General features: G+C 44.8%; 1 protein-coding gene across 1 annotated transcript in view; it reads left to right on the top strand.

Annotated features, from left to right (window-relative positions):
* CCDC152 (coiled-coil domain containing 152) overlaps positions 1-23,410 on the top strand; it is a 47,637-nt gene that overhangs the window by 16,904 nt on the left and 7,323 nt on the right. The window contains exons 9-11 of the mRNA XM_040419622.1: positions 322-424; positions 7,083-7,210; positions 10,795-10,881. Of these exons, the coding sequence (XP_040275556.1) occupies positions 322-424; positions 7,083-7,210; positions 10,795-10,881 (318 nt within the window). The remainder of the gene's footprint in view (positions 1-321; positions 425-7,082; positions 7,211-10,794; positions 10,882-23,410) is intronic.

Raw genomic sequence — 23,410 nt, 5'->3', positions numbered from 1 at the left:
TCAACCAGAAGTGTCCCTCTTTGACCAAAAAGTTGGGAAGTATGCTGAAGTGTGAACTAGGTCTTACAGATAAAAAAAATACACCAGAGCTAAATTCATGTGTGTAAGGGCTCTAAAAGTGTTAGGCCACATCTCTCCCAGTATACCATGCCCACTTATCTAAAAAGCAAGAAGTTTGCACAATTTGCACCTTTTAAAATCCTCCAAACTACTGCAAAGATGTTTATAACTTCCAGTCTGTAGGTTTTATTTGATTTCTATTCCATAAGCTCTTATAAGGTTCTTGTAATTTGCAGTTTTAATTTAATGCACTCTTTTTAGGAGTATAAGAAAAATATAGACTCGCTAATGGATAACATGAGAACTAAGGAAGGAAATTACAAGACTCAGATACAGAAGATCCAGCGTGAAATGGAGGAGAATTGTAGGTTTCACAATACTTTGCTTATACAACATAGTACAATATTAAATGTATAATTTGAACGGCAGAAGAGACTCTATCACCAGACAGGACATCTATTACATATCTTAATGGGGGTTTCCAGGCTCCTGAGGATAGGTCATTAATATCTGATTGGAAAGGGTCTGAAACCCGGCACCCCCACCAATCAGCTGTTCCCTGCGCTAAAGCTAGCACTTTGAATGGAGCAGAAAGCACAGCTCCATTCTAAGGGTAGTGGTCGTACTGGGTTACTGCAAAGCCACTACACTTTCAACAGCGTTGTGCTTCCTGTTCCATTCAAAGTGCGAGTTCCAGTACCATAGCCTGAAGGAAACAGATGAACAGTTAAATCCATTTAACAACAGCTTGCTACAGCATCCACTGAACAGCTCCCAGAAAGTGATGGCTGCCATCTGATTGGCTGATTTGTATAAAGCCACTTCGGTGGGTTCTCCTGGACAATCAACTGGGAGGGATGCACTGCGTAACATCACAGCAAGTACAATACTCTAGATCAAGGGGTGATTGCAAATATTTTTTTTTATTTATGTTATGTAATTTTATGCGTTGTATCTCCAGTATGGTAATGTATGGGAATGACGGAGTTAACGTTTTTTTTTTTTTCTTTCACTACTGGCCAAAGTACAGAGGGGAGAGCATTAAAGGGGGCACTGCCAGAGGACATACAATTACCAGGGGCACTACAATGGGACATACAAATACCAAGGGCACTGCTGGAGGACATACAGTATGTACAAATACAAGGGGCACTACTGGGGGCAATACAGAGAGGAGAGCATTATAAATGAAGGCTGAGATTATAATAAAACAGGATGCACTACTGGGGAACAGTACAGAGAGGGGGCATTATAAATACAGGGGGCACTGCTTGGGGACATTAATCATACTGGGAGCATTACAGGGGGCAATTATAAATACTGGGAGCATTATAGTAATACAGGGGGCACTGATGGGACATTATAATAATACAGGGGGCACTGCTGGGGGACATTAGAGTAATATATGGGACGCTGCTGGGGAACATAATAGAGGGGGCACTGCTGGGGGACATAATACAAGAGGCACTACTGGGGCAGTCCATATGGGAGAGCATTATAAATAAAGGGGGCATTTCTGGGGGACATTATAATACAGGGGGCACTGCCGTGGGACATTATAATAATACAGGGGGCACTAATGGGGCATTATAGTAATACGGGAGGACTACTGGGCATTATAGTAATATAGGGGGCACTGCTGAGAGGTATAATACAGGGGTCATTACTAAGGCAGTAGATAGGGGAGAGCATTATAAATAAAGGGGGCACTTCTACAGGACATTATAATAATACAGAGGGCACTACTGGGGGATGTACAAAGAGGGGGAATTATAGATACAGGGTGCACTGCTTGGGGACATTAAACATACTGGGGGCACTACAGTAGAGCAATTATAAATACGGGGGTATTAAATACTGGTGGTACTACTGGGCTATTACATATACTGGGGGCACTACAGGGAAGCATAATAACTGCGCTATTATTACTGGGGGTACTGTGGTGGCATTGTTATTGAGCACAATATGGAGGCCATTGCACTCTTGGAGAGCATTATCACTATTAGAGCACTATAGGGGGCACTATTAATAATGGGGACACTCTGGGAGAGAATTATTACTATTGGTGGGACTTTTTGGAGCACTTTGGAGACTATGTATATGGCCCTGTTATTTAGCGTACCATATTCTACTTCTGTGCTCCAAACTGCCACGGGCAGATAGCAGCAATTACTTTGTTTCTCTATGTCCCATGAGGAAACTGGGCAACACAGCCCAGACGTTATGCGCAGGGACGACTTTGCTTTACTTTCTGTCAACTCTGTACAGCCGGACCGGTACCACCTGGGTCAGGGTTGAGTGGAGGGTCTCCAGACCAGAGAGGGACTGTCCAGAGGGGTTGCCCCTTTCAGGGCAGGTGCTCCACTTGGCTGGACGTACATTTCAGACTAAGCCAAGTAGGGCAATTTAGGAACAGATACCGCATCCTGCTGCCTACTTAAGGGGACCCGAATTGTGACGACCCGCTGCATCGCTTTGCATACTGGAGTATCCAATACCACTGTGTGTCGACAGGAATGGTAAGACCTCTCCGATTACTATAGAGCATGGTTGAGTCACAGCACTCATTTTATTTGCTGCATTTTGTTATTGCTTCAGCAATACTTTCCCTTTTTTATAATTTTTTAAGGACATTAAAGGGGTTCTGCAGTTTTTTTAAACTGATGATCTATCCTCTGGATAGATCATCAGCACCTGATCGGCGGGGGTCCGACACCCTCTAGGCTCTGTTCATTTGAATGGAGCTTAGCCCCGCCCAGGCCATTAATACTAGTCGTGACGTCACTGGGCTTGCGGTAAACAGCGAGAAGGCCGGGCGCTACTGCCAGCGCCGCTGCCTTCTCACACAGCTGATCGGCGGGGTCCCGGGTGTCGCACCTCCGCCAATCAGGTGCTGATGATCTATCCAGAGGATAGATCATCAGTTTAAAAAAACTGCAGAACCCCTTTAAAAGTTTTAATATGATTACCCTGCTGGCCCCTATTTTTATTTTTCAGCAGAAAAGCGAGAATCTTCCCAGGCCACAGATTTCAACTGTATCTGCGTTCTGATGACGCACATACATTTGTGGACAGACAGGGAGCCACTGTCCGGAATAGCGATTCCTAGCTAGCTGTCCTGATTACGGCCCCCAGAAATGCCAAGTCCACCCCTGATTATGTTTAGTAAGAGAGGTTTAGATAACCCATTTTCATTTATGAATCCCAGCATCCAAAGTCTGGAGCAGAGACTGGCTGCAAAAAGTGACTCTATTGAGGACATGTGTGTATGCAGTGACTTGGAGGAAAGCCGATGATGGGAGGTAGTGGTTATGTATGTGGTAGTAGTACTCACAGTTCACGGTGGCTGTCCTCACTCCAACGTTCTCGAGGGCCGTGCAGTGAAGGAAAGGTGCATCCTTTCTTCCACTGGGGCACACCCTTGTACTGGGGCTCCTGCCTGGTAGTAGCTGGGGTGCCCTTGATGGTGGATAGTTGGCAGGGAGCAAGGCAGGATGTTAGATGCAGGGGACAGCAGACGGATGGTCAATGACCAGGTCCAGTTTATTGATATCAAAGAACATCTTGGATGATGGAATATGAAGTACAAGCATACTGTATATCAAGCACAATTCGGAGGTATAGGCTGATGATGTATAGGCTGTGTATAGGCAGCGACAATGATGTTAGTAGTAGTCTCTGAGTCTCACTCTAAACACACTTTGCAATCTTCCTAAATTGACCACAGGCATGCAAAACTCTCACAATCAGTACTGACGTTCCCACTGTGGGGTGCAGATTTTCAAATGGATGGCCAATCCATTATAGAAGTGTGTTGGCCGGGAGATGAAGAAGTATACCCTCTCCACAAGAAGCAAAGTCCCTAGCCATAAACAAGCTTTGCCTTTACTAATATGCACAGTCCTAGTGATCCTTGACAGTCTATAGATTTGTTGCTTCCGTCTGTCATACATGTCCTCAGTATGTAGGGATGGAGAACCTATTGTAGTAAGTCTCACACTGCACAGGCATACTGTATGCAGCTCCTCACAACAGCTGCTAAGGCCAGACTCACAGGCTGATGCAATCAGACTACACTAGTTCCTCCCTCAGTGAGGGAAGGTCCAGCCTTCCCCATAGTGAGTAGGGCATAATAACGAAGCTGTGCCACCTATATACAGCTCTTGGGATCACACTCAAAGCATGGAAAGAACCCTTTTAATAGTAAATTAACTCTAAGGCTACTTTCACACTATTGTTTTGGCTTTCCGTGTGTGAGATCCGTTCAGGGCTCTCACAAGCGATCCAAATGGATCAGTTTTGCCCTAATGCATTCTGAATGGAAAAGGATCCGCTGAGAATGTATCAGTTTGCCTCTGTTCAGTCACCATTCCGCTCTGCCTGCAGCGTTTTTCTGTCAGCCTGACAAAGCGGAGACAAACGGATCCGTCCTGGCACACAATCTAAGTCAATGGGGACAGATCCATTTTCTATGACACAATCTGGCACAATAGAAAACGGATCCATCCCCCATTGACTTTCAGTGGTGTTCAAGACGGATCCGTCATGTCTATGGAAGACATAATACAACCGGATCCGTTCATGACTGATGCATACGGTTGTATTATTGTAACGGAAGCATTTTGCAGATCCATGACAGATCCACAAAAAACGCTAGTGTGAAAGTAGCCTTAGCAGTGATCTACTGGGTAACTGCATGTATTACCTGGACACCCAATTAATTTTACCACATATAATTTTCCCTGTAATGTAGGTTAAGGCTCCATTCACACGTCCGCAACGTGTTTTGCGGATCCACGGATCCGCAAAACACAGACAGCGGCAATGTCTTTCCGCATTTTGCGGACCGCACATTGCCGGCACTAATAGAATAGGCCTGTTCTTGTCCACTATTTTTTTGTGGAACGGAAGTGCGGACCCAGAAGTGCGGATCCGCAATTCCGTGTCCGGGCAGCACATCGTGCTGCCCCATAGGAATGAATAGGTCCGCAATTCCGTTCCGCAAAATGCGGAACGAAATTGCGGACGTGTGAATGGACCCTAAAGGTGAGTTAAACACTTGCCACTAGGTACAACCACCTGTATATACTTTGATTAAAATAAAATATTTAGCTGCAGGGAAGAAAATGGTGTTTATATACAGTCGTGGCCAAAAGTTTTGAGAATGACACAAATATTATTAAATCACCTGCGGTCTTACATATTAACGGTACACTCCCGCAAATACAAAATAACACAATAAAGAAAAAGAGTGCGTGACACACCGGTATGAGAAAATACAAATCAATTTTATTACAATATCCATAAAAGACATACATGATACATATTATATGACAATAAATGAGCAGGGACAACCACAATCCTGCTTCACACTGCTACCTGCCCCACCAAATAAATGGACGTGATAGAATCTCCATATGTATAATATCTAAATGGCCAATTATCCCCATGGATATAGTGCCAGATACATGGAGACTCTATAGCAAGGGTGTGCTTGCCTCGAAGAACCGGAGTGCATAAATACCAAAGTTACAGACACAAAGTCCAAAAAATACTAGGTAATGCAAGTGAAGAGGGCTACATACCAACAGAGCTGGGACAGGTACCAGGGCAATGGCGCTCCTCAACGCGCGTTTCGCGTATAGTTTGCTTCCTCCTCCTGAGCGCTCATCTTTTCTTCTCCGGACAAGCCTTTTTCCAGATGCCCCAAACAATCGGAAAGAGGCTTCATCGGAGAATATGACTTTGCCCCAGTCCTCAGCAGTCCATTCACCATACTTTCTGCAGAAGATCCATCTGTCCCTGATGTTTTTTTGGAGAGAAGTGGCTTGTTTGCTGCCCTTCTTGACACCAGGCCATCTTCCAAAAGTCTTCGCCTCACTGTGCGTGCAGATGCGCTCACACCTGCCTGCTGCCATTCCTGAGCAAGCTCTGCACTGGTGGCACTCCGATCCCGCAGCTGAATCCTCTTTAGGAGACGATCCTGGCGCTTGCTGGACTTTCTTGGACACCCTGAAGCCTTCTTAACAAGAATTGAACCTCTTTCCTTGAAGTTCTTGATGATCCTATAAATTGTTGATTGAGGTGCAATCTTAGTAGCCACAATATCCTTGCCTGTGAAGCCATTTTTATGCAACGCAATGATGGCTGCACGTGTTTCTTTGCAGGTCACCATGGTTAACAATGGAAGAACAATGATTTCAAGCATCACCCTCCTTTTAACATGTCAAGTCTGCCATTTTAACCCAATCAGCCTGACATAATGATCTCCAGCCTTGTGCTCGTCAATATTCTCACCTGAGTTAACAAGACGATTACTGAAATGATCTCAGCAGGTCCTTTAATGACAGCAATGAAATGCAGTGGAAAGTTTTTTTTGGGATTAAGTTAATTTTCATGGCAAAGAAGGACTATGCAATTCATCTGATCACTCTTCATAACATTCTGGAGTATATGCAAATTGCTATTATAAAAACTTAATCAGCAACTTTTCCAATTTCCAATATTTATGTAATTCTCAAAACTTTTGGCCACGAATGTAGATGTCTTTACAGCAGATTTACCTATAGTGATCCACCATACATACTGTAGAGGAAGTATGGAAATGCCATGTCCATCCATCACCATAGTCTGCAAGATTTGAGGTCTCGGACCCAGTAGTTAATTAAAATGCAAACAACTACTTCAATATAAACCTAATTGATGACACCCAAGCCCCCTATAAATAAGCTGGTCAATTAACACCACCGCACGTCTTGTCCTTCTGCTGCATATATTTATGGTTTCTAGTAACTAATAAAGAAGTGTGTAAGCCAGGTCGTATATATAAGCACTGAGTATTATACTAGAGCGACCTCAATGTTTTCCTGTTATATAACTATATTGCAGTATTTGAGCTTGGAAATAAATAGCCACTTGGAAGATGTCCCACTGTGCTGTGAGCCTAGAGGCAAATCTGATCCATGGCTACCCTAGTGAAAGGCATAATCAGTTATCACACTAATAAGAAGTTATATTTATAGTATTGATAAAAGAAGAAGAGAAACACAGTCTGCTGTCTACAAAGGAGAAGGAAATATCGGATCTCTGGATACAGCTGCGAAATCAGGAGAAAGAGAAGCAAAGTGAGATGATCAGACAGCAAATAGAGGTATTTACGAGTATTTTGTTATGATCTCAAGCATTAATAAGAATATAGGTGTTTTCCATTTTATTTGGGATAGAAATGGTCCAGGTAGTTCAACAGCTGTCACTCCTGACCCCCATCCCACCTTCCCCAAGCGTGAATGTAAACGGGGAGAAAGCCACTTCCAGGCCGTGTCAAGATTGTGTCAAGTTTTCAAGTTATCCCCTATCCACATGATCTAAGTTATCTACTATCCTCACTGATCCCAAGAATGGGGATCCTGTTACCCCGCTGGAGCAGCAGACCGCACATGCGCCTTATTGCTCCCTTCATTCTCTAGGGGACTACCGCACATAGCTGAGCGCCGGTAGGTCATCAATATCTGATCGGTGGGGGTCCGACACCCAGGACCCCCGCCAATCACCTGTTTGTGAAGGCACTGGCACTCTGTAGTGTCGCTGCCTTCTCCCTGCTCACCAAGCACAGTACTGTACATTGTATAGCGGCTGTGCTTGCCTTGGCAGCTCAGCCCCATTTACTTCTATGGGACTGAACTGCACCTAGGCCATGTGACCAATGAACATGACATCACTTGGTCTAGGGAAAGCTAAGAGAAGGCCACAGTGTTACTGAAGCTTCGCTATCTTCTCAAACGGCTGATTGGCAGGGGTGTCGGATCCCCATTGATCAGATACTGATGACCTATTCAGAGGATAGGTCATCAGTATATAATTCTTGGAAAACCCCTTTAAGTAACTTCCTGTCTGTTCACCAACAATTCAGGTATTAATATATACAATCTCTTATATAACTGTAAAATATAACATATACTGTATAACACTGTCTGTCTCAACTATGCAACTTCTGACACATTGCATATTTTGGGGTATGCTTTGCTACTTATACTGTGCCATCCTCAGTATTTATTGAACCCAAAAAGGAGAACAGCCACTCTAACAGGTAAACGGGTCACACAAAAACCAACACCAATGTAGCATTAAATGCAGTTACATATTAGCTGGTCATAGTAAGTGTTCAAGCTCTGATGAGAGCAGGAGATGCCAATCCCAGTTTATCCATTCATAAATCCCACTGTGTTTTCAGTGTCCCTCTTTTCAAATACCCTCCTCTCTCCAGTAGAATCATAGGTCTTTAGACATGGTTTGCCGGACCGACTAAAGCAAATACTTGGCTATCCATTTTTGAGTTAAATAGAGTATTTTAGCTATATCTAACTACATCATCCAATTTTGTGGGTAAGGCCTCATGCACACGGCCAGGTTCCGTGGCTGAGAGCGGTCCGTGGTAACCCGGTAGGGATTCCACGGCGTCATTGGTTGCTATGACGCTGTGCGCTTCATGCCGCCGCTGCTGTACAGTGATACACTCGTATGATCTATAAGAGTGTATCACTGTACAGCAGCGGCGGCATGAAGTGCACGGCGTCATAGCAACCAATGACGCCGTGCGCTCCTGCTGTCAGCAGGAATCCCCACCGGGTTACCATGGACCACTCTCGGCCGCGGAACACGGTCGTGTGCATTCGGCCTAAGGCTACTTTTACACTTGCATTTTGTGCAGATCCGTCATGGACGGATCCGTTCAGATAATACATCCGTCTACATCCGTTCAGAACGGATCAGTTTGTATTATCTTTAACATAGCCAAGACGGATCCGTCTTGAACACCATTGAAAGTCAATGGGGGACGGATCAATTTTCTATTGTGCCAGATTGTGTCAGTGAAAACAGATCCATCCTGGCACACAATGTAAGTCAATGGGGACGGATCCGTTTTCACTGACACAATCTGGCACAATAGAAAATGGCTCAGTTTCATCAGACGGATACCAAAACGCTGCAAGCAGCGTTTTGGTGTCCGTCTCCAAAGCGGAATGGAGACTGAACTAATGCAAACTGATGCATTGTGAGCGGATCCTTTTCCATTCAGAATGCATTCGAATGCAAACTGATCCATTTTGGACCGATTGTGAGAGCCCTGAACGGATATCACAAACGGAAAGCCAAAACGCGAGTGTGAAAGTAGACTTAGTCTTTCACGTACCCCAGAAAATTGATTAGTAGAAACTTAGGGATCCGAATGTTATATATCCCTTTCTAGTTGAAATAACTCAGTCCATAACGTAGTTAAGGCCCCACAGGACTAGGGATGACCGAACCCGTGGAAGTTCGGGTTCTGACCCCGAACCCGGACCCCATTAAAGTCAACTTCACTTTATTATTTTCCGTTATAACATAGTTATAACGGAAAATAATAGCATTCTTAAGACAGAATGCTAAATAAAATGGCCAGTGAGGGGTTAAAAATAATTTTAAAAAAACTCACCTCATCCACTTGATCGCGCAGCCGGTATCCTCTTCTTTCTGCAGGACCTGCAATGACGTCACTGCGCTCACCACTTCGCTCAACCCTACACAGGACAATAACATATCTTTGAAATCTGCCTCTTGTTCTGGGCATCGAGGGCATTTAGCATTAGTTCTAAGTCCCATTTTAAATAGCAGCTGTGGGGTCCCATATATACTGTCCAGTAAAAAAGAGTTGTAAGCGACATTGCACAATGCACAAGGATAAGATAGGTGCATATGCCAATATGTTCTCCCACTTTTCAGTGGAAAGAGGACCTACATCCACATCCACCTCCCACTTTTCATTTAGAAACGCTACTGGGGTCTTTAAATATTTACCTAATAGGGAGCCATATGCAAAGGAGATCAGAGTATGGGAAGAAGACGCATTCACTATGTGGTCAAACAACTCAATACAGAAGATAGGAAAGCCAGCCAGTTTTTTAGCATGTCTAGCACTGGGGCCCTGCCTCGTGGCTGCAGGTCTACTTTCTCCTGTGCTACTCCAGCAGGAAAAGGTTTGTCTGGCTCAGGCATCAGCTCCTGAACCTCAGATTTATGACCCCAGTACCAGCAAGAGTCTCTGGACTTATTAGGACAACATGACTCCTCACAGACTATCTCTATCCTCATATAGCAGGAAAGAAGATGGTGGCATCTCCTATACTGTTTGTGGTGGAAAATTATGTAAATCTCAAAAGAAATGGACACCACAGCACCAAAAAATATACAAAGTTCACAGGCAATCATTACTTAGCTGGTGCCCGAGGTAACGGACTGCAATCTCGAAGTCTATATTACCAATTGTAGAAAAGCTGCAGATTATGGAAGCTATGTCACATCTCGTACACTGCATATTTTGAGGGATAAGAATAAGTACACACTGAACCTGTAGATAAAAAAACAATAGCATATTTAGTCTAGGCTATTTGCAAAGTTGCTTCAATTTTTATTTTAGATGCATTAAGACATTCTTAAAAAAGTGGCTTCAAAAGTGCACATAACCTGACGTATCTGTGAAGCTGTGCACTGGGTCACACTTGTGTAACTGACAATAAGTGTCTTCGACGATGATTGCAGGGAATGGTCTGATTGCTGGTACTGTGCGTATTTTATTCAGAGTAGGCCTATCCTTACCCCTCTGAACCACAATGTGTAAGACACATAGATAAAGCATCAATTTTTATTCAGTTATTATTTGTTATATAATTTACAGTTTAATGTCTTTTATCTTTCCAGTTTAATGCCAAATTAGCAAGCATCCAGAGCAGAAATTGCAAATCATACCCAGATACCAACAGTTTACATCAGAATATCTACAGAACGGTATTACTATGCTCATTTTCTTACAATGCACAGATGAACAGGAGTCAGTGAGGAAGGGTAGCCCCACTTCTAGTCCCTCACGTTCAGTAGGCATGATAATGCCAACAATTCAGACTTGGGCTACATGGTCTACAAAACACGGATGCCGCAAAACGGACAAGAATAGGACAGGTTCTATTTAATTTTTATTTTTTGCAGGGCCACGGAATGGAGCAACAGATGTGGCTCGGATGTGGACCCAAACAATGCTCTTGTGCATGAGGCATGTAAATTTTGACGTAAATTTGTTTTCCCCTACAAGTGGGGATTTGCCCCTGTGAAGCTGGTCAGGACAGGTGGAATTTTATTAAACAAAAAATTTCTGCCAAGTATCTCATTAATTAATTAATTAATTGATGCCCACCCCTATATAACCCGCCCCTTGTCTGGACGGGGTCGCTTTCTTTAACAAGTAATCCACACAACCCCAGAGGGTGGGAAATTTGTGTGCTGCTGTTAGGACTAAGGGAAAACAAATTTACGTCAAAATTGACGCTTCCCTTTCGTCCTAACCAGCAGCACAAGTGGGGAAGTAGCAAGGACCTTACACAAATTGGGAGGGCAAAAGATCTTTGTGTAAGCATAAATATACATATAATCTCCCTCTCATCCTAAGGGAGAGCAGCACTTAGAACAGAGTGTCCAAAGGCAGCTCCCTCTGCTCGCCTTGAGTCTATGCGGTAATGTGTGATGAAAGTGTTCTGGGAACTCCAAGAGGCGGCAGCGCAAATCTGGTCTAAAGGAATTAATTTCCTTTCGGCATAAGACGTTTATACTGCCCTGGTCGAATGGGCAGACACAAATGACGGCGGTGACAGGTTTTGGGACAGAAAGGCCAGACGGATAGCGTCTTTGATCCACCTACTCAAAGTGGGCTTGGAGGCTTTAAGCCCTCTGTTTTTCCCCGAGTAGGATAGAAGGAGATTTTCTGATCTTCTGAAATCTACTGTTCTGTCCAAATACACCTTTAGAACCCTTAGGATGTCCAGGGTGAGTAACTTTTCCTCCTCTGGAGACGTTGGAGCAGGGGAAAACTTTGGTAGTGTTATAGTCTGATTAATATTTGCAAATGAAGGAACCTTTGGCAGAAAGGTTGGCAGGAATCTCAACAGGACCCTGTCCTGGAGGAAAGTTAAGTATGGCTCTGCTGCTCCTAGAGCTTGAAGTACTCCCAATTCTTTTAGCCGAGGTAATAGCTAATAGAAAGATGACTTTGAGAGATAGGGATCTCAAGTCTACCTCCTCCAAAGGCTCAAAGGGAAGGGGGGGGGACACAACCCCTTTAGCACTATTGCTAGATCCCACTCAGGGGTCGGTCTCAGGATGCTAGGTTTAAGTCTCTGAGCTCCTTCAAGGAACCTCCTGATTAGGTGGTCTTGAGAAATTGGCCTACCAATACATGCCGACAAGGCAGAGACGTGAGCTCTGAATGTAGATGGGCTTAGACCCTTGTCTAGACCATCCTGAAGGAACTGTAGAATCGCAGAGAGAGGAGGATCTGAGGGAACTACCTCTCTATCAGTACACCATAGAATGAAAATCTTGTATATCCTAGAGTATTTCCTGTTTGTGGACTCCGCCCGGGAGTGCGAGATTGTTCTCAAGACCTCCGCAGATAACCTTCTAGCATCTTGGAAGGGACCTGCCAATCTCCAGGCTGTCAGACTGAGCCTCCTCAGATCTAGACAGGGACCTGTGTCCTGATACACTAGGTCCTGTGTGGGAAGTCTCCAATATGTGCTGGGTGAACCAAGACCTTTTTGGCCAGAATGGTATGATGGCTATCGCTGAGGTCTGGTCTTGCTTGATCTTCATAAATACCCTTGGTATCATGGAAATTGGAGGGAACACATAAGCCAGCCCTCCAAGTTATGGACAGGGCGTCTATCGCTACAGGATTGTCCTCCTTGTAAAGGGAGCTGAACCTGTTCACCATGGCGTTCAATCAAGTTGCCATCAGATCGATCTCTGGAGTACCCAAACGCTGGACAATCCTGGAAAAGATGTTCTCGTTCAATGACCATTCCCCTGGAATGGGAAGGCCCCGACTTAGGCGATCTGCCACTATATTGAGGTTTCCTCTGATATGAACCGCCAGTAAGTGGGATAGGTTGGTCTCTGCCAGAATTAGTCCTACCTCCCTTAGGAGAGTCTGGGATTTCATTCCTCCCTGTTTGTTTAGGTAAGCCACTACTGTTGTGTTGTCGGTCCGGGAGCAAAATGATTGAGGGCTAGTCTGACCGCTCTCAACTCCCTCAAATTGGAAGAGAGGAGTCTCTCCTGAGGACTCCAGGTACCTTGTACTGGATAGTCCTCCAGATGGGCTCCCCAACCTAGAAGGGAGGCGTCTGTGGTCAACGTAATCCAACGAGGTTGGATGAAGGACCTCCCATCTGTTAGGTTCCTCCACCACCTGAGTGAAGAACGGACTTTTACAGACAGGGAGTGCATCCGATCCAAGTCCTTTGGCTTGCGATTCCAAACCGTTAAAACTTCTTCCTGAAGTGGGCGTAGATGCCATAAGGCCCTCGGAACTGCCTCCGCAGATGCTGACATGTGGCCTAACATCCTCAGGAGAACCCTGATAGACACCCGTCTGGGTGGAAGTAGAAACTCTGCAGCTTTTATTACTCTGTCTTTCCTCTGTGGCGACAGGAACAGGGTCATCCGCTGTGAGTCGATCAAAAACCCTAGGAATGTTCTCGTGGTAGATGGGATCAACTGTGACTTGTCCCAGTTTATAAGCCAACCTAGAGTCTGCAGAGTGTGGAGAGCTTGCTTAAGGTGAGTCTGCAGGACGACTGCGGAGGTGGCTTTTAGCAGCCAGTCGTCTAAATAGGGGACGACTTCTAACCCTAGAAGCCTTAAATGCGCGACAACAGGAGCCGCCACCTTTGTAAAGGTGTGCGGAGCAGAAGAGATGCCAAAGGGCAACACAGCAAATGGGTAGTGCTTCTCTACTCCATCTATGGTCACAGCAACTCTGAGATACTTTCTGTGTGCTGGATAGATGGGAACATGAAGGTAAGCATCCTTCAGATCTATCGTCACCATCATATCTCCTGTTTAGCACTGATCAAATGGTTTCCATCCGGAAACGCTTCTTCCTGATAAAATAGCGTAGGTCGATGATCATACGCCAATCCCCTGATGGCTTTGGGACCAGAAATAAGGAAGAATAAACTTCCCGACCTTGCTCGCGCGGAGGAAGTTCCTCCAGTGCCCCCTTCTGTATGTACTGCCGTACCGAGTCCTCCAGGACTAACTGTCTGATGGGAGTTAAAACCCTCGTCAGGATGAACCTCTCCTGAGGTAGGGAAATAAAATCAATTTTGTACCCTGATGTTATGACCTCTAACACCCATAGGTCTAGAATTTTTTGATTCCAAAAAACTTTGAATAAACTTAAACGACCTCCGACTGGAGGATTGAAATAAGCGTTTTGGGCTGGAACAGTGGGTGGGGACGGGAAACCATCGGGCTGCCGAGAGTCATGGTTCAGCCCTGCGGTTTCCATGACCGCAACCTCTACCTCTTTTTATTGACTTCAGGGCGCCTCTGGGTCCTGTCTCTCCCCTGGAACCTTGCTGCTTTACCTCTTCCTCGACCCCGAAAGGATTGTTGAGGAAGGGACTTCCCCTTTTTATCAGCGAGGTCCTCCATTAGGCGATCAAGTTCAGATCCGAATAGCCTGGCCAGCTCATAGGGAAGGGAGCAGAGGTTGAATTTTGATGTGTTGTCTGCTGCCCATGGCTTCAACAAAAGAGGACGTCTGCTGGCCGAAGAAAGTGCCATAGATTTGGCAGCTAATTTTAGTTGCCGCTGGGATGCATCAGACAAAAAATCTATCCCTAGCAAAAGGGTCTTGAACTGGTCCAGAATATCGTCTCTGGCAACTCCAGAATCCAGATCAGACTGGATTCTGAGTGTGCGGGCGCGGACAAAATTTGAGACCTCACTGCAGGCTATAGCCACAGAGGCAGAGGCGGCTGCAGCAGAGTAATTGTGTCTGAGCGAGCATTCTGCTCGTCTGTCTAGGGGGTCTTTTAACCTCCTCAGGACCGCCGTACGCAGGATTGCGTCTTTGCGGCGGTCCTGTTGTTCTGGGTGGACGCGCCGGTGCGTCCTCTCGCGAGACGCGAGATTTCCTGTGAACGCGCGCACACAGGCGCGCGCGTTCACAGGATCGGAAGGTAAGCGAGTGGATCTCCAGCCTGCCAGCGGCGATCGTTCGCTGGCAGGCTGGAGATGTGATTTTTTTAACCCCTAACAGGTATATTAGACGCTGTTTTGATAACAGCGTCTAATATACCTGCTACCTGGTCCTCTGGTGGTCCCCTTTGTTTGGATCGACCACCAGAGGACACAGGCAGCTCAGTAATATGTTGCACCAAGCACCACTACACTACACCCCCCCCCGTCACTTATTAACCCCTTATTAGCCCTTGATCATCCCTGATATACTCCCTGATCACCCCCCTGTCATTGATTACCCCCCTGTCATTGATCACCCCCCTGTAAAGCTCCATTCAGATGTCCGCATGATTTTTACGGATCCACTGATAGACTGATCGGATCCGTAAAAATCATACGGACGTCTGAATGCAGCCTTACAGGGGAGTGATCAATGACGGAGGTGATCACCCCATATAGACTCCCTGATCACCCCCCTGTCATTGATCACCCCCCTGTAAAGCTCCATTCAGATGTCCGCATGATTTTTACGGATCCACTGATAGACTGATCGGATCCGTAAAAATCATACGGACGTCTGAATGCAGCCTTACAGGGGAGTGATCAATGACTGTGGTGATCACCCCATATAGACTCCCTGATCACCCCCCTGTCATTGATTACCCCTCTGTCATTGATCACCCCCCTGTAAAGCTCCATTCAGATGTCCGCATGATTTTTACGGATCCACTGATAGACTGATCGGATCCGTAAAAATCATACGGACGTCTGAATGGAGCCTTACAGGGGAGTGATCAATGACTGTGGTGATCACCCCATATAGACTCCCTGATCACCCCCCTGTCATTGATTACCCCCCTGTCATTGATCACCCCCCTGTAAAGCTCCATTCAGATGTCCGCATGATTTTTACGGATCCACTGATAGACTGATCGGATCCGTAAAAATCATACGGACGTCTGAATGCAGCCTTACAGGGGCGTGATCAATGACTGTGGTGATCACCCCATATAGACTCCCTGATCACCCCCCTGTCATTGATTACCCCTCTGTCATTGATCACCCCCCTGTAAAGCTCCATTCAGATGTCCGCATGATTTTTACGGATCCACTGATAGACTGATCGGATCCGTAAAAATCATACGGACGTCTGAATGCAGCCTTACAGGGGAGTGATCAATGACTGTGGTGATCACCCCATATAGACTCCCTGATCACCCCCCTGTCATTGATTACCCCTCTGTCATTGATCACCCCCCTGTAAAGCTCCATTCAGATGTCCGCATGATTTTTACGGATCCACTGATAGACTGATCGGATCCGTAAAAATCATACGGACGTCTGAATGCAGCCTTACAGGGGAGTGATCAATGACGGAGGTGATCACCCCATATAGACTCCCTGATCACCCCCCTGTCATTGATTACCCCTCTGTCATTGATCACCCCCCTGTAAAGCTCCATTCAGATGTCCGCATGATTTTTACGGATCCACTGATAGACTGATCGGATCCGTAAAAATCATACGGACGTCTGAATGCAGCCTTACAGGGGGGTGATCAATGACAGTTGGGTGATCACCCCATATAGACTCCCTGATCACCCCCCCTGTCATTGATCACCCCCCTGTCATTGATCCCCCCCCCCCTGTAAGGCTGCATTCAGTCTTTTTTTTGGCCCAAGTTAGCGGAATTTTATTTTTTTCTTACAAAGTCACATATTCCACTAACTTGTGACAAAAAATAAAATCTCACATGAACTCGCCATACCCCTCACGGAATCCAAATGCGTAAAATTTTTTAGACATTTATATTCCAGACTTCTTCTCACGCTTTAGGGCCCCTAGAATGCCAGGGCAGTATAAATACCCCACATGTGACCCCATTTCGGAAAGAAGACACCCCCAGGTATTCCGTGAGGGGCATATTGAGTCCATGAAAGATTGAAATTTTTGTCCCAAGTTAGCGGAACGGGAGACTTTGTGAGAAAAAAATAAAAAATATCATTTCCGCTAACTTGTGCCAAAAAAAAAAAATTTCTATGAACTCGCCATGCCCCTCATTGAATACCTTGGGGTGTCTTCTTTCCAAAATGGGGTCACATGTGGGGTATTTATACTGCCCTGGCATTCTAGGGGCCCCAAAGCGTGAGAAGAAGTCTGGTATCCAAATGTCTAAAAATGCCCTCCTAAAAGGAATTTGGGCCCCTTTGCGCATCTAGGCTGCAAAAAAGTGTCACACATCTGGTATCGCCGTACTCAGGAGAAGTTGGGCAATGTGTTTTGGGGTGTCCATTTTACATATACCCATGCTGGGTGAGATAAATATCTTGGTCAAATGCCAACTTTGTATAAAAAAATGGAAAAAGTTGTCTTTTGCCAAGATATTTCTCTCACCCAGCATGGGTATATGTAAAAAGACACCCCAAAACACATTCCCCAACGTCTCCTGAATACGGCGATACCAGATGTGTGACACTTTTTTGCAGCCTAGGTGGGCAAAGGGGCCCACATTCCAAAGAGCACCTTTCGGATTTCACTGGTCATTTACCTACTTACCACACATTAGGGCCCCTGGAAAATGCCAGGGCAGTATAACTACCCCACAAGTGACCCCATTTTGGAAAGAAGACACCCCAAGGTATCCGTGAGGGGCATGGTGAGTTCCTAGAATTTTTTATTTTTTGTCACAAGTTAGTGGAAAATGATGATTTTTTTTTTATTTTTATTTTTTCATACAAAGTCTCATATTCCACTAACTTGTGACAAAAAATAAAAACTTCCATGAACTCACTATGCCCATCAGCGAATACCTTGGGGTCTCTTCTTTCCAAAATGGGGTCACTTGTGGGGTAGTTATACTGCCCTGGCATTCTAGGGGCCCAAATGTGTGGTAAGGAGTTTGAAATCAAATTCTGTAAAAAATGACGAGTGAAATCCGAAAGGTGCTCTTTGGAATATGGGCCCCTTTGCCCACCTAGGCTGCAAAAAAGTGTCACACATCTGGTATCTCCGTACTCAGGAGAAGGTGGGGAATGTGTTTTGGGGTGTCATTTTACATATACCCATGCTGGGTGAGAGAAATATCTGGCAAAAGACAACTTTTCCCATTTTTTTATACAAAGTTGGCATTTGACCAAGATATTTATCTCACCCAGCATGGGTATATGTAAAAAGACACCCCAAAACACATTCCCCAACTTCTACTGAATACGGAGATACCAGATGTGTGACACTTTTTTGCAGCCTAGGTGGGCAAAGGGGCCCACATTCCAAAGAGCACCTTTCGGATTTCACTCGTCATTTTTTACAGAATTTGATTTCAAACTCCTTACCACACATTTGGGCCCTAGAATGCCAGGGCAGTATAACTACCCCACAAGTGACCCCATTTTGGAAAGAAGAGACCCCAAGGTATTCGCTGATGGGCATAGTGAGTTCATGGAAGTTTTTATTTTTTGTCATAAGTTAGTGGAATATGAGACTTTGTATGAAAAAATAAAAAAAATAAAAAATCAGCATTTTCCACTAACTTGCGACAAAAAATAAAAAATTCTAGGAACTCGCCATGCCCCTCACGGAATACCTTGGGGTGTCTTCTTTCCAAAATGGGGTCACTTGTGGGGTAGTTATACTGCCCTGGCATTCTAGGGGCCCAAATGTGTGGTAAGGAGTTTGAAATCAAATTCTGTAAAAAATGACCTGTGAAATCCGAAAGGTGCTGATTGGAATATGGGCCCCTTTGCCCACCTAGGCTGCAAAAAAGTGTCACACATCTGGTATCTCTGTATTCAGGAGAAGTTGAGGAATGTGTTTTGGGGTGTCTTTTTACATATACCCATGCTGGGTGAGATAAATATCTTGGTCAAATGCCAACTTTGTATAAAAAAATGGGAAAAGTTGTATTTTGCCAAGATATTTCTCTCACCCAGCATGGGTATATGTAAAATGACACCCCAAAACACATTCCCCACCTTCTCCTGAGTACAGAGATACCAGATGTATGACACTTTTTTGCAGCCTAGGTGGGCAAAGGGGCCCATATTCCAAAGAGCACCTTTCGGATTTCACAGGTCATTTTTTACAGAATTTGATTTCAAACTCCTTACCACACATTTGGGCCCCTAGAATGCCAGGGCAGTATAACTACCCCACAAGTGACCCATTTTGGAAAGAAGAGACCCCAAGTATTTCGTGATGGGCATAGTGAGTTCATGGAAGTTTTTATTTTTTGTCACAAGTTAGTGGAATATGAGACTTTGTAAGAAAAAAAAAAAAAAAGAAAAAAATCATCATTTTCCGCTAACTTGTGACAAAAAATAAAAAGTTCTATGAACTCACTATGCCCATCAGCGAATACCTTAGGGTGTTTACTTTCCGAAATGGGGTCATTTGTGGGGTGTTTGTACTGTCTGGCCATTGTAGAACCTCAGGAAACATGACAGGTGCTCAGAAAGTCAGAGCTGCTTCAAAAAGCGGAAATTCACATTTTTGTACATAGTTTGTAAACGCTATAACTTTTACCCAAACCATTTTTTTTTTACCCAAACATTTTTTTTTATCAAAGACATGTAGAACAATAAATTTAGAGCAAAATTTATATATGGATGTCGTTTTTTTTGCAAAATTTTACAACTGAAAGTGAAAAATGTCATTTTTTTGCAAAAAAAAATCGTAAAATTTTCGATTAATAACAAAAAAAGTAAAAATGTCAGCAGCAATGAAATACCACCAAATGAAAGCTCTATTAGTGAGAAGAAAAGGAGGTAAAATTCATTTGGGTGGTAAGTTGCATGACCGAGCAATAAACGGTGAAAGTAGTGTAGGTCAGAAGTGTAAAAAGTGGCCTGGTCTTTCAGGGTGTTTAAGCACTGGGGGCTGAGGTGGTTAAAGGGCTTCTGTCACCCCACTAAACTCTTTTTTTTTATTTTGGGTACTTATAATCCCTATACTGCGATTTATCCATACATAATGTAATTAATCATTTTGGTTCAGTAGATACTGCAAAAAACTTACTTTTATAATATGCAAATTACCTGTCTACCAGCAAGTAGGGCGGCTACTTGCTGGTAGTAGCCGCTTACTCCTCTGATAAAGACGCCCCCTCCTCATGTTGATTGACAGGGCCAGCGGACGCGCTCGTTCTCTGCTGGCCCTGTCTGCATTCAAAATCTGGCGCCGGCAACGTACCTGTCTTGAGTCGGCGCAGGCGCACTGAGGGGAGGACGCTCGCTCGGCCGCTCCATCCTCAATGCGCCTGTGCTGGTGACGTCACATCTACACCCGACGCAGGCGCACTGAGGAAGGAGCGGCCGAGCGAGCGTCCTCCCCTCAGTGCGCCTGCGCCGACTCAAGACAGGTACGGCGCCGGCGCCAGATTTTGAGTGCAGACAGGGCCAGCAGAGAACGAGCGCGTCCGCTGGCCCTGTCAATCAACATGAGGAGGGGGCGTCTTTATGAGAGGAGGATGCGGCTGCTACCAGCAAGTAGGGCGGCTACTTGCTGGTAGACAGGTAATTTGCATATTCTAAAAGTACATTTTTTGCCGTATCTACTGAACCAAAATGATTAATTACATTATGTATGGATAAATCGCAGTATAGGGATTATAAGTACCCCCAAAAAAAAAAAGAGTTTAGTGGGGTGACAGAAGCCCTTTAAGTTACTGCCATCGTCAGAGGGAACTAAGCTTCTCCTAGAGAGTTTGGATATTGCCATATCTATTTTAGGAGGCGGAAACCAACCCTGCGAATCTTCTTCCTGCAGGGGAAACATTAATTTTAATCTTTTTGTCAGAACCGGACCTTTCTCCGGGTGTTTCCATTCTATGGCCATTCGTTTTTTCAGAGACTCGTCCACTTTAAAGGCCCTTGGCCCCCTAGAGGTGGATTGCGGAGCTTCCCCATGCTCAACATCCTGGTCCCTTGACCTGATGGAGCGTAATAACCTTTGAGTCTTTTCGGCCGGAAAGAGAAAGGTCGAGTCCTCCTCTTCAGAGGAAGAATTATCTTCAATGGACACACCGTCCTTGGTCATCGGGACAGGCCCCGGAGAGGCCTGTCTAGGTCTCTTGTTAGAGACTGCGCCTTTTATCTCTGCGATGGAGGTATCCATAAATTCCTTCATCCAGGAGAACATCTCCACCACAGTACGCTCTGGATTCGCCGGTCGAGGTCGACAGCCTGGGCAACAGTGGAATTCATATCCATCAGGTAAGGGGGTGCTACAGTTGGAACAAGCAAGATGTCTTTGCTTGTGAGTAGACTCGCTTAGGAATAAATAAGTAAAACAATTTTTTTTTGTTTGATCTACATAAATTTCAAGGCCCCCCAACGCAACACCCTCTCGCCACCTAGCTGAGGGCAACGAGAAACCAAGAGGACGCTGCCTCCTTAACTTTTATTTCAACTGCGCACGGAACGGAGCTTTATTTTTATTTTTTTCCGGAGACCGGGAAGTGATGCGGGTGACGCACTTCCGGTCTCGCGAGATGGCGGAGGAAGCGCACAGCAGGACCGGACGCTGCCCAGCTATAACCACGTGGAGGGGGAAGGGGGGGGCAACTTGATGCGGACAGTCATCCTATGTCCTGCCCGGGATTCTCCGCCTGCAGCAGCAGGCACTGGCACCTGAAAAAAATAAGACAGAAATTGTCACCTACAAGACATAAATATACGATTAACCCTACAAGGGGAACTCCTAGAAGGAGTTCAGCCTGTCCATTTCCAGTCCACAGGACAGAAAAAAAGCGACCCCGTCCAGACAAGGGGCGGGTTATATAGGGGTGGGCATCAATTAATTAATTAATGAGATACTTGGCAGAAATTTTTTGTTCAATAAAATTCTGCCTGTCCTGACCAGCTTCACAGGGGCAAATCCACACTTGTGCTGCTGGTTAGGACGAAAGGGAACTTAAAGGGGTTGTCTCACTTCAGCAAGTGGCATTAATGTAGAGAAAGTTAATACAAGACACTTACTAATGTACTGCGATTGTCCATATTGCCTCCTTTGCTGGCTGGATTCATTTTTCCGTCACATTATACACTGCTTGTTTCCAGGGGTTACGACCACCCTGTAATCTAGCAGCGGTGGTCGTGCTTCCAAACTATAGGAAAAAGCATCGGACTCTCTGGTGGATGGAACTGTGGGGCTATAACCCTGTGAATTGAGCAGAATATAATGAAATAGACAAATGAATGAAACCAGCAAAGGAAGCTGTATGGACAATTACGATACATTAGTAAGTGCCTTGTATTAACTTATTAACTTTCTGTACATGACAAATGCCATTTGCTGAAGTGAGACAACCCCTTTAAAAAGGTTTGGCACAGATGTCTAGGTTTATTAGAGCCTGTCCTACAATATGTTTGTATACTTTACGCTCTAATTTGACATATTAATACGGCTAGATGCTAGTAATCTTTCCCTTATGTTGTGTGGATCTGGACTTATTCAGAGACGATGAAAAAGTCTGTGGTCTGGTTTGGATCCTTTGTTCTATCCTTGCAGAGCTTGTGCTAGCTACAAAATAAAGCCTAATTATAACCTGCTGCACCAACAACCATCTTTATTTTGCTGCGGCGACAACTCTTTGTTCTTTAAATGCTGCATGATTTATTATAGCAACTCTCCATAATAAATCCATTACAGATCACCAATGTTAACGTTTCATTAAAATATAAACTCGGTATTAACTTCATTAAAATATTCTTTGGAAAATGATATGTTGCAATCCTTTCAAAGGATCTGGGCGAGTCATAAATGACAAGCAATAAATTATTCTGATTAACGGGAAACTGAAGTAGAAGTTATGTTTTTTATAATTTGATATGTGTTGTTTTTGATATTGTGACCACTGGGTGGCAGCGTTTTACTAACATGAGATGTGTCATCAGACGTCAGTCTACATCAGGATTGGTGTGAATAAGGAATGAGGGCATATGAACATGGCAATGTAGTTTATGCTAACTTTCTACACATATTTTCATGAGGTTTTTGCTGGGTTTCCACACCAAGTCCGCCCCAAAATTCAAGTGTTACTTGTGGATTTTATCAAAGATTTTGACACGGAATTGCTCTACATCTTCCCCTTTGCATTGCAAAGTGGCACAAATAATTCAAATGCTGTGGATTTCAAAATCTGCATCACAGGTTCATTTTGCCTAGTGGAAAATGTCATACCTTTTGCATGAGATTTTGTAAATCGCATTTACTTAGCTAGTACTGAGTTAGGGTACATTCACATGGCCATGGTGCGGACCACAAACCTCGGGTCTTCAAAACACGGGCAGTAGCCATG

This window comes from Bufo bufo, chromosome 2 (genome assembly GCF_905171765.1).
Source record: "Bufo bufo chromosome 2, aBufBuf1.1, whole genome shotgun sequence".
Lineage (NCBI taxonomy): Eukaryota > Metazoa > Chordata > Amphibia > Anura > Bufonidae > Bufo > Bufo bufo.
This window is presented reverse-complemented; position numbering and strand designations above follow the sequence as displayed.